The sequence below is a fragment of the Anolis sagrei genome, chromosome 8 (genome assembly GCF_037176765.1).
Source record: "Anolis sagrei isolate rAnoSag1 chromosome 8, rAnoSag1.mat, whole genome shotgun sequence".
NCBI classification, from domain to species: domain Eukaryota; kingdom Metazoa; phylum Chordata; class Lepidosauria; order Squamata; family Dactyloidae; genus Anolis; species Anolis sagrei.
The window spans coordinates 27,961,280-27,973,826 of record NC_090028.1 but is presented as its reverse complement, the minus strand read 5'-3'; the positions used below and the strand labels follow the sequence as shown (position 1 = coordinate 27,973,826).

The window sequence follows — 12,547 nt, the reverse complement described above, 5'->3', positions numbered from 1 at the left end:
CAGAAGAGGGCTGGACTGGATGGCCTTAAGGGCTCTCTTCCAACTCTAGGATTCTATAATCCTAATAGTAAAATATACTGGTTGTGTATTATATATATATTGTGGTATAATAATATATATACAATATAATAATAGATAATAATACAATAATTGGATATCATATATTACATGTAAAATCACTAATAATATTGCAGTACAGTGGTATAGTTCAATATAATATAGGATACTAATTTGGTGCTATGCTCATAATATAATATACATACATATAAAAGTAATAATAATATTAGAATGTAATAGAAACACTAATAATAATACAATTTAATATAATATTGTAATATAATAATACTAAATTATTAAATATAATATTACTGATAATATAATACATCATGATATACTGCTTTATTATTGCATATTTGTGTATTTTAATTGTAATGTTTTTGCTACTGATAATATATTATAATACGTCATGATATACTGCTTTATTATTTCATATTTGTATATTTCAATTCCAATGTTTTTGCTACTGATAATATATCATAATATGTCATGATATACTGCTTTATTATTTCATATTTGTATATTTCAATTCCAATGTTTTTGCTACTGATAATATATCATAATACGTCATGATATACTGCTTTATTATTGCATATTTGTATATTTTAAATGCAATGTTTTTGCTATGGATAATATATCATAATACGTCATGATATACTGCTTTATTATTGCATATTTGTGTATTTTAATATCAATGTTTTTGATTGTGAGCCGCTTTGAGTTTCCATATGGAAAGATGAAGCAGGATTTAAATAACATCAATCAATAAATAATCATAAAAATAGTGGTCTCTTCCAACTCTAGGATTCCATAATAATAATAATAATAATAATAATAATAATAATAATAATGATCTCTCAAAGTCTAGGATTCAATAATAATAATAATAATAATAATAATAATCCAGGCGACAGAAGGATTGAAGAGAAACAACTGGAAAAGCTGACACGATATGAGGTTTCAAAGATCGAACTGCAAAGAATCTGGTACAATCCAGTAAAGGTGGTCCCAGTGGTGATCGGCACACTGGGTGCAGTCCCTAAAGACCTTGGCCTGCACTTAAACACAATCGGCGCTGACAAGATTGCCAGCTGCCAGCTGCAAAAGACACCTTACTGGGATCTGCACAGATTATTCACTGATACATCACACAGTCCTAGACACTTGGGAAGTGTCCGACGTGTGATCCAATACAACAGCCAACATAGTGGTCTTATGTTCTGTGGACTCATCTTGTTGTGTTTCAAATAATAATAATAATAATAATAATAGTCTCTTCCAGCTCCAGGATTCAATAACAACAACAACAGTTAATGATTATGATGATGATGGAGTCTCCTCTGGAGGTTTTGAAGCGAATGGGCATCTGTTGGGAGGGTTTAGATTGGTTATTTCTGAGTAGCAGAAGGGGATAGGCCTGGATGGCCTTTGATACTTTATGTTTCTGTGATTCTAAGAGGGAACTGGCCTCTTCCCTGCAGACAGGAAGTAAAAAAACATATTGAGGTCCATAGGACGAGGAAACAAACATGACTTAACATATACCTGTATTGACTTTGAGTCTCATGCACCATTGAATCTAATGCACATCTCCATTTTCATAACCCTGAAACCAAAAAAGGAAAAAAGGGGAAAAAAACATTTACTGGACAACGTAATGCACAGCAGCATAAAGTGCCAGGCAGGAAGACCACAATATCCGATCCCTCCTGACAGATAGCTATGCAGCTTTTGCTTAATAATAGTAATAGAATCATAGGGTTGGAAGGGACCTCCAAAGACTATCCAGTACAACCCCCTTCTGCCAGGCAGGAAGACCACAATCCGATCCCTTCTGATAGATGGCTATCCAGCCATTCCAGATGCAGCTCTGGAAGCAGCTTCCTCTTTTGCTTTGGCTCAGCACTAAGATGACCATATGATGCAATATCGACTCTCATTTTGGCAAGGTCATTTAGCCCCAAATGTGAGCATTATTAGATTCCGGTAAAAAGAGTGTTGGGGTCATTGTGCTTTCCTTCCACAGGATGAGCCCCAGCGCGGCGCTGCAGGAGGAGTACGGCCGCTGCCTGGAGAGGGACTTCCGCCGCGGCCACACTGGTGTCTGCGCTGACCAGTCCCTCAAGGAGCTGCTGTGGCACCACTTGCTGGCTGATCCTGACCTTCATCAGGCCCTTCGGGGGGAGGACACTTTGGCCACATTGGCCACCGCCCTCCGCGGACACCTGGACCTCGGGGCCGCCCTCCGGAACCTGGCAAAGGCCTTCGAGGTTCTAGAGCTGGCAGCCATCAACCTCTACTTCTTCCCTTGGCGGAAGGAGTTCGGTACCATCAAAGTAAGTGAGTGGTGGTGGTGGTGGGTGGGGGTATAGATCCAGTAAATAAAATACATGCTGCTATTATTATTATATTTATATCCCAGTTCCATCTCTTCACTGAGACATGAAGCAGCTCACAGTATAAAAAAAAATACAATTTATTTATTTATTTATTTATTTATTTATGACATTTATATGCTGCCCTTCTCACCCCGAAGGGGACTCAGAGCGGCTTACAAGGTATATATACATACAATATATTATATTATTAGCATAGTACAATATCAGCATTAAACATTGCTATATTGTACTATACCAATTATATTGTAATATTATTAGTAATATTACATGTAATATAAATATATAATTATAATATGTTATTATTAGTATTATATTGCATTACATTATAATATTATAAATATTATATGTTTATACAATATATATAATATAATATAATATTATATTATATTATATTATATTATATTATATTATTAGAATAGCACAGGAGACAAGGTGGAACTGTCCCCTGGCCCCCGCTCTCTTCACTCCGGCCCACACAATATGGGTTATACATCTAATGAATAAACAAGCAATTTAAAAGCCATAACTTATAAATAGCATAATATTGGGTGAGTGGGCTTAGTAACAAAAGACCCTCCTCATAAATGTACAGAAGAGTAACTTATTAGCAGCAGTGTGACCCAGTAACAGTAGTCAAAAGTGATAAAAAGAACAAAAACACACAGACCAATGTTATCTCTTTCTTGGGAGGCTTTTCTTTATAGCTAAATAATACAATTGTTAAGGAAAACAAGGTTTCCTTAACACAAATAAAGTTCTTTATACTTCCTTCTTTGCTTCCACGCTGGGCTTCTTTCTCATGCAGATGAACAGCTTTGCTCTCATACAACCTCTCGCACCGAACTTATACAGGTGCTTCACACAGTAGCTCTACACACAGCAGCCTTCACATTGGAGCTTCACACACAATAGCCTTTAACCTGGAGCTTTTCTCACTAAAGCTTCTCACATACTGAGGCCTACTAACACATTGAGGTCTATCTCACACTGAGGCCTTCTCACACTGAGGGCTACCTCAGACAGAAACCTCTCACAGACTGGGGGCTGCTAAGCTACAGGCACACCAGCTTATGTTGAACTACAGCTTTTGCTGAGTCGTTGTATTCATTTAACCCTTTCAGTGCTTAACTCACATTTTTGTAATTAAATACCTAGTTAATTTTTAATATTCCTGATATTCTTCTCATCATCATATTAATTTATATTCCACTTTTGACTGAGATACAAAGCAGTACGCAAGAGACTAAACAAAAAATCTACAACATGTGTATGTATATATGTGTGCGTGTGTTAAAATAATGGGGTATCAAGTCCAATAAATACACAAGCAATTTACTGATATTGTTATTGTTATATTTATATTCCTATTTCATCCCTTCACTGGATGGCAGCATTAAAAAGAATACTACAATTTAAAAGCCATAACTTACAAATATTATAATAGTGGGATATACATCCAATAAATAAACAAACAAACAGTTTTCTAGTCTTCTTCCTCTTCTTCTTATAATATTTATTTATATTCTCTTTTGCATCAAATAAAAGAAAAAAATTGCAACATGTGCATGTATGTATATGTATGTGTATTAAAATCATGGGATATTAAATCCAATAAATACACATTATTATTATTATTATTATTATTACTACTACTACTACTATTACTACTACTAGCCGTCCCCTGCCACGCGTTGCTGTGGCCCACATGGGGGTTTGGCCCAATTCTATCGTTGGTGGGGTTCAGAATGCTCTTTGACTGTAGGTGAACTATAAATCCCAGCAACTATAACTCCTAAATGTTAAGATTCTATTTCCCCCAAACTCCACCAGTGTTCACATTCGGGCATATTGAGTATTCTTGTAGAGTTTGGTCCAGATCCATCTTTGTTTGAGTCCACAGTGATCTCTGAATGTAGGTGAACTACAACTCCAAAACCAAAGGACACTGCCCTCCAAACCCTTCCAGTATTTTCTGTTGGTCATGGGAGAACTGTGTGCCAAGTTTGGTTCAATTCCATTGTTGGGGGGGGGGGGGGGTTCAGAATGCTCTTTGATTGTAGGTGAACTATAAATCGCAGCAACTACAACTCCCAAATGACAAAATCAATTTTTTTTACTGAAGGACATACATTGGGTTGTTAGTAGGCTTGGGCAATCCATGGTTCTAAATGGTTCTAAAGTACTTACAAAACTAAAGTTCTGGTGGTGAAAATTTCAGAACTCTAACAAAACTCTCAAAATTTCATAATAAATGGCAGTTCCTAATAGGGTCTGTCATTAAAATCACCAATAATGAAATAATAATTAAATTTTGAAAGTTTTGTTAGAGTTCTGAAATTTTCACCACCAGAACAAAACTAAAGTTTTGTTAGTACTTTAGAACCATTTAGAACCATGGATTGCCCAAGCCTAGTTGTTAGGTGTCTTGTGTCCAAATTTGGTGTCAATTCATCCAGTGGTTGTCGAGTTCTGTTAATCCCACAAACGAATATTGCATTTTTATTTATATAGATTATTATTATTATTATTATTATTATTATTATTATCCTGTTTTTATCTCATATGTGAGACACACAGAGGTTCACGACCTTACAGAATCCAATGCTATTTAAAATAGTAGTTTGGGGACCCCGGCTTAGAGAGACCATCTGTGGTTGGAAAGGTTGGCATTTCAAGCTCTAATGGGGAGACCTCCTCTTTTTCCGCAGACCTTTTCCGGCGTCTACGTCCACGTCCTGCAAGGCATTCTGCCGGAGGCTGACTTGGCTCGGAGCTTCCGCCGCTTGGGCTACGTCCCGCGGGACGGCCTCCGCCTAGCCCTAGCTCAGCTTCCTCCAGGGCCTGCCCTGCTCGGGGCCGCATGTGGCTTCTTCGCTGCCCGTGTGGAGTGTGAGATCCTGGGGAAGATGGTGCAGGAGCTGGAGCCGTGCCTTCCGTTGCCTGAGGACCTGCTCAGGGCCCGGAGGGAATCCGCTGGCAGTTTGGAAGCCTGCGTGGCCAAGCTCCGAAGCCTAGTGCGACGGCCGGCAGGGAAGGGAGGCCCCCCGGAGCCCCCTGAAGGGGTTGACCTCTACCAGGAGGGTCCTGAAGAGCCCCTTGCAGGTGGGCGATTGGCCCCGCTGCCCCTCTGTGAACGTGGTGCAACCAGGGGCCCCTGGGAGCAGCAGCCATGGAGTCCGCCACTGGAGGACAGGAACAAGGTACGGGAGGCAAAGGAGGGCTATGTGGTATCTATAGCAGTGGACGTGTGCTGGATCCTTAATCTAGAGGAATATCAGGTAGCTATAGCAGTGGAAGTGTGCTGGGTCCTTAATCTATAGGACTATTTGACATCCATTGCAGTGGAAACATGCTGGGTACTTCATCTATAGGAGTGTTTGGCATCTATAACAGCGGAAACATGCTAGGTACTTAAATCTGTAGGACTATTTGGCAACTATAACAGTGGAAACATGCTGAGTCCTTAATCTATACGAGTATTTGGCATCTGTAGTTTCTGCCAACCTAGCAGTTCGAAAACATGTATATGTGAGTATATGCATACAGTCATGTCAGCCACATGACCTTGGAGGCGTCTACGGACAACGCCACCTCTTCAGCTTAGAAATGGAGGTTAGCACCAACCCACAGAGTTGGAAACAACTGGACTTAATGTCAGGGAAAATGTTTTTAACAATGGAAACATGCGGAGTCCTTAATCTACAGGACTATTTGGCATCTATAGCAGTGGCAGCATGCTGGGTCCTTAATATATAGGACTATCTGGTATCTATAGCAGTGGATGTGTGTTGGATTCTTAATCTATAGGAATATCAGGTAGCTATAGCAGTGGAAGTGTGCTGGGTCCTTAATCTATAGGACCATTGGGCATCTATAACAATGGAAATATGCTGTGTCCTTAATCTATAGGACTATCTGGTATCTATAGCAGTGGATGTGTGTTGGATTCTTAATCTATTTATTTATTTACTATATTTGTATACCGCTCTTCTCGGTCCTCGGGCGACTCAGAGCAGTTCACAATAGCAAAATTCAATGCTTAAAACATCATAAAACAGTTAAAAACAATTAAAACAATAGCATTATAACAATCAATTAAACATCATATAACATCTCATTATCATCTCATAGTTAAAATGAAGATCCAGTCTCAATATCCAATTGTTCCATATTCCTATATTCATTACGCTGCCTATTCAAATGCCTGCTCGAACAACCAGGTCTTCACTTTCCTCCAAAATGCTAACAGGGAGGGGGCCAATCTAATTTCTGTAGGAAGGGCGTTCCACAGCCAAGGGACCACCACTGAGAAGGCCCTGTCTCTCGTCCCCGCCAGACATACTTGTTATGCAGGTGGGACCGAGAGCAGGGCCTCCCCAGACAATCTTTATTATTATTATTATTATTATTACTTTATTTGTACCCCGCTAGCATCTCCCGCAGGACTCAATGCGGCTTACACAGGCCAAGGCCTCAAAACACAATACAACAATACAATACCTAAAGCAAATTAAAAACAGTTGTGTCCTAGCTGGTTCATAGGAGGAGATTCATTTGGACATTTTTACCTGTTCTATGTTATATATGCACCCTGGAGTACCTTTGTAAGCCCCCCAAGTCCCTTCAGGGAGATGGTGGCGGGATATAAATAAAGTTTATTATTATATTGTAGGTTTGGGGGTTTTTTTTGGTTTTTTTGTCGTGTCAGAAGCGACTTGAGAAACTGCAAATCGCTTCTGTTGTGAGAGAATTGGCTGTCTGCAAGGACGTTGTCCAAGGGGCGCTCAGATGATCTGATGTTTTATCATCCTTGTGGGAGGCATCTCTCATGTCCCCGCATGAGGAGCTGGAGCTGATAGAGGGAGCTCATCCGCCTCTCCCCGGATTCGAACCTGCGACCTGTCGGTCTTCAGTCCTGCCAGCACAGGGGTTTAACCCACTGTGCCACCGGGGGCTCCAATTATATTGTAGTAACATATTGTATCATATCTTGCTGTGTGTGTCATATATTTGCAGTAAAGTTACTTCTTCTCTTCCAGCAGGGAGACTCGGAGGAGTCCTACGGCAACGGCATCCCGGACCCCGAGGATCCCTCCCTGGAGACGGCCTTCTCCTTCATCTCCTTGCGGCGGGAGCTCAGCCGGGCGGCAGAGACAGACTCCTCCGCGCAGCCTTTGAGCCGGTTCCTGCCGCCGGGCGCCCCCTTTGAGAGCACCAGCTTCCAAGGAATGAGCGACCTGGCCTCCCCCCCATCGAGGCCGCCCCGGAGCCCCCAGCTCAGCCCCCTTGTCGCACGCCGGCCCCAGCCCCTGGGCGCCGGCCCTCCTTGCTACCACTTGCATTCATGCCTCTTCCCTGGAGCCCTGCCGGCCTCCTGCTGCAACACCTGCCGCTCACTGCACGGCTCTGGCTGTGATATTGCCCAGCTCTGCCGGGGGAAGAGCCACGACCTGGAGGAGCTGCAGACCATGAAGCAGCAGCGGCTCTGGCTGCAGAGGACTGAGGTGGACAAACTGCTGCATGACGGAGGAGGAGGAGGAGGAGGGCCCTGGCAGTAGCAGGTGCCCATCCAACTGTGGTGACCTTTCCACCGCTTGGCCATTCTAGGGCTATGCGTTTGTGCACAAGGGATGCCTCATCCCCTTCCCCTGCGGACTACTTCTTACAAGGGGAAATACTCCAACCAGCACTTGGAAATATTTGGGATGCTACAACTCCCAGATTCCCACATCAGGGATTCTGGAAGCTGTAGTTTGTGTTTAAATGTGCCTCAGCTCCACCATAGACAACACGCACAATTTGGGGAGCATCTCTCTCAAAATATGGCAAGGCCTTAATGGTTCTTGGACACTGAGAATCGACTGGGAATTGTTGTTACTAAGGTGTTTACATCCTCTAGTTACATTTGAGGGAGAGGTCATGCCTAGTTATTGCCCTCAGTGACAAATTTGCCAAAGATGGCTCCAGTTGCAGGTCAAAGAGGTTGGTTTTGGGGTCAAGGACGAGACAATCCTATTTGCAGTATCACCAGGACATGCATGGGAATAGTTTGGCTGAATGGGCTTCTCTTCCTTGAGTCCACCCCAGAGGTCAGCAAAATGTGGTCCAACTCCCAGAATCTCCCACTGGGACATGCAGTCACTTTTTCCAATCTGTGCTCCACCTCTTTGAAATTCCAAAGACTGGTTACTTAACCGATCCCCATTTTGAGGAAAGGGCTTGGGCAAAGAGGCTTGGCTTCCCTTTTTTAATTCGTACATGCTCCGGGCTTCTTGAGCTTCCCTTTTGGGGTGAGCGGGGACAGGGTTCCTTTTCAAACCAGCACTTGATGGTCCGGCCCTTGCGGCAGGTCAGGACTCATATTGCCATCCAAGACCTGGGCTGTGTCCAAGCACATGTGCCGCAGCCGTCACCTCTTTGGAGCTTAATTTGAAATAAACAAAGTAAAAGCCTGCCTGGTTTCTTGGGTGTTCCACTCTTCCTTCTCTCTCTGTAGGCTGAAAAATGTATTTATTTATTTACAGTATTTATATTCCGCCCTCCTCACCCTGCAGGGGACTCAGGGCGGATTACAATGTACATGGCAAACATTCAATGCCATAGACATGTAACATATATAGACAGACATAGAAGCAATTTAACATTTCATGAGGATATTCTGGCCACCAGGGGAGCTGTTGCTTCACAGTCCATTTGTGACACTGATTAAGTACTTCCTCATTCTTTGCAGGCTTGCTGGATATTTTTATGGCATCATAAATTAGTTAAATTAGCCTCCCCACATAAGTGGTACTTACATTTCCTACTTGACAGATGCAACTGTCTTTCGGGTTGCAAAGGTCGACAGCAAGCTACACAAATTGGTGAGACACTCACTCTGACCCAGGCTGGCTTCAAACTCATGACCTTTCAGTCAGTAGTGATCTTAATAAACTGACTCCCAGCCAGCTGCGCCACAGTCCCGGTGCTGAAAAATGGCTTTCACTGGGAAGCTGGAAGGCACTTGGCCGGAATCATAGCTCAAGAATATAGAGCCCTTGCTTCACTTGCCATAGGCTCAAGCCCACATATTTCTGGTTGGAGTTTTTATGTAGGTATCTATTTGTGTGTGTAGGTTTTCTACAAACCCCACCCCCTCCAAGGTGAACTGAACCCCAGGCAGTAAGCAGCCAGACCTTGAAGCTGCAATTATTATTGTTGTTATTAATAATAATAATAATAAAAACTTTATTTATATACTGCCCTATCTTCCCTAGGGGACTCAGAGCGGTTTCCACATATACATATCCACTCAATTCCAGGGCTAATTAAAGGACTATAAAAAAGGTATGGGCTCGAAGAAAAGTTGCCCTCTTATGACAGGGAACTGGGGAATGGATGGGGTACAAGGCCAAGTCTAATTGTTGGACCAAGGGTTTGAAACTTAAGACTAATCATTATCAAAGGCCTAATGAAACCACCACCAATAATAATAATAATAATAATAATAATAATACTTTATTTATACCTTGCTCCATCTCCCCCAGGGGGACTCGGTGCAGCTTACACCAAGTCTTCAAGTTCTTATGGAAGGAGGTGAGGGATGGGGCCAGTCTTATCTCCTTGGGGAGAGCATTCCAGAGGCAGGGGGCCACCACCAAGAAGGCCCTCTCCCTCATCCCCACCAACCAGGCTTGAGACGGTAGTGGGAGCAAGAGGAGGGCCTCCCCGGTGGATCTTAGTTCATAGAGCAGTGTTTCTCAACCTGGGGGTCGGGACCCCTGAGGGGGTCACGAGGGGGTGTCAGAGGGGTCACCAAAGACCATCAGAAAGCACAGTATTTTCTTTTGGTCTTGGAGGTACTGTGGGGGAAGTTTGGCCCAATTCTATCGCTGGTGGGGTTCAGAATGCTCTTTAGGCATATTGAGTGTTCATGCCAAGTTTGGTTCAGATCCATCATTAACTGAGGCCATAGTTCTGTCTGGATGTAGGTGAACTACAACTCCCAAAACTCAAGGTCAATGCCCACCAAACCTAGTATTTTCTGTTGGTTATGGGAGTCCTTTATGCCAAATTTGGTTCAATTCCATTCTTGGTGGAATTCAGAATGCTCTTTGATTGTAGGTGAACTATAAATCCCAGCAACTACAACTCCCAAATGACAAAATCAATCCCCCCAACCCCACCAGTATTCAAATTGGGGCATATTGGGTATTTGTGCCACATCCTGCATATCAGATGTATTTATTACAATTCATAACAGGAGCAAAATGTCAGTTCTGAAGTAGCAACGAAAAAAATGTGATGGTTGGTGGTCACTACCACATGAGGAACTTTATTAAGGGGCTGCAGCATTAGGAGGGTTGAGAACCACTGTCATAGAGGGAGATGCGATTGTGGAGATAGGCGGGGCCCAAACCACAAGGATATTAAATACTATTTAAGGTGGCCAGTTGCAACATTCATACCTACCTCAAACAGACAAGAGTTATTTCTCCCACCCTGGACATTATTCCAGATACATAAACCCCACTTGCCTAGTTTCCAACACACCTCATAATCTCTGAGGATGCCTGCCATAAATGCAGGTGAAACGTCAGGAGAGAATACTTCTGGAACGTGGCCATACAGCCCCAAAAACTCACAGCAACCCAGTGATTCTGGCCATGAAAGCCTTCGACAATACATTAAGAATAGCTTTGGCTTTGACACAAAAATGCAACGATGGCAAGGATACAGGCAGTTTGGAAGGAAGGCCCTCTCTTTTGCTTCCTGCGCCAGTGCTCCCTTTGGCAAGTGCAAATGGTTCAAACTCCTTTTTCGTCACAAGCAGAGAGGGACGCTCTTGGCACAGAGAAAGGCAGCAGTGTCATCAGTGGAGTGTTGCTAGGCTGCAGCGCCGGCAGCGAAGCCGTGAATCATTGAAGAGGCTCCCAGTTCCAAGCCCCACTCACTTATCCGGGGGCAGTTGGCACCGAAAGATCAATGAAGCACTCAGACCATTTGCTAAAGAAGACCAGAAAACAAGCCCAGTAGCAAAGGCGAGGATAGAAAAGTAGGAAGTGGGCAGGGTTGCAAGGGGGTCCTGTAGATGTGCAGAAGGGGCTGGTTAGAAGCAGATATAGCTTGTCTCCCAGGTATCAAGAATACATACATGTGTATGTATATGTATATACTTGAGTGCGCAGCATGCTTTCCATTCGCAGGAAACAACAAACGCCAATGTTCAAGTCACATTCCAGAAGACAGGAGCAGAATTCAAAATGATCTTAACAGATTAGAGAGATGACTTGCCAAAACTAACAAAATGAAGTTCAATGGGGACAAACGCAAGATACTCCGCTTAGCAAAAAAATGAAGTGCAAGGACAGAATGGGGGATGTATGACTCGAGTGCAGTATGTGTGAAAAAATCTTGGGGTCCTCATGTGATGCAATGTGATGCGGCAGCAAAAAATTCCAATGGGATTTTGGCCTGCATCAAAAGGAGCATAGTGTCTAGATCTAGGGAAGTCATGTTCCCCATGCTCTATTCTGCCTTGGTCAGACCACACCTGGAATATTGTGTCCAATTCTGGGCACCACAATTGAAGGGAGATGTTGACAAGCTGGAATGTGTCCTGAGGAGGGCGACTAAAATGATCAAGGGTCTGGAGAACCAGCCCTATGAGGAGTGGCTTAAAGAGCTGGGCATGTTTAGCCTGAAGAAGAGAAGGCTGAGAGGAGACCTGATAGCCATGTATAAATATGTGAGAGGAAGTCATAGGGAGGAGGAGCAAGTTTGTTTTCTGCTGCCCTGGAGACTAGGACGTGGAGCAATGGCTTCAAACTACAAGAAAGGCGATTCCATCTGAACATTAGGAAGAACTTCATGACTGTGAAAGCTGTTCAGCAGTGGAACTCTCTGCCCTGGAGTGTGGCTCATGTTTAACTTCTTGTCCAAGAAGACTTGGGCAATGTTTTCTTGCAGGACGACACTTTTCATAGAATCCTAGAGTTGGAAGAGACCTCATGGGCCATCCAGTCCAACCCCATTCTGTCAAGAAGCCTGAAAATTGCATTCAAAGCACCCCCGACAGATGGCCATCCAGCCTCTGTTTAAAAGCTTCCAAA

General features: G+C 43.1%; 1 protein-coding gene across 2 annotated transcripts in view; it reads left to right on the top strand.

Moving 5' to 3' along the window:
- SPATA2L (spermatogenesis associated 2 like) overlaps positions 1-8,910 on the top strand; it is a 9,188-nt gene extending 278 nt beyond the window's left edge. The window contains exons 2-4 of one of the 2 annotated variants that reach the window (XM_067471068.1): positions 2,084-2,393; positions 5,165-5,656; positions 7,499-8,910. In XM_067471068.1, coding sequence (XP_067327169.1) covers positions 2,085-2,393; positions 5,165-5,656; positions 7,499-8,014 — 1,317 coding nt within the window. In that variant the 5' untranslated portion in view covers position 2,084 and the 3' untranslated portion in view covers positions 8,015-8,910. Of the gene's footprint in view, positions 1-2,083; positions 2,394-5,164; positions 5,657-7,495 lie in introns of both variants that reach the window. The other variant, XM_060788354.2, reaches the window with a different exon arrangement.
- Positions 8,911-12,547: the final 3,637 nt, after the last annotated feature.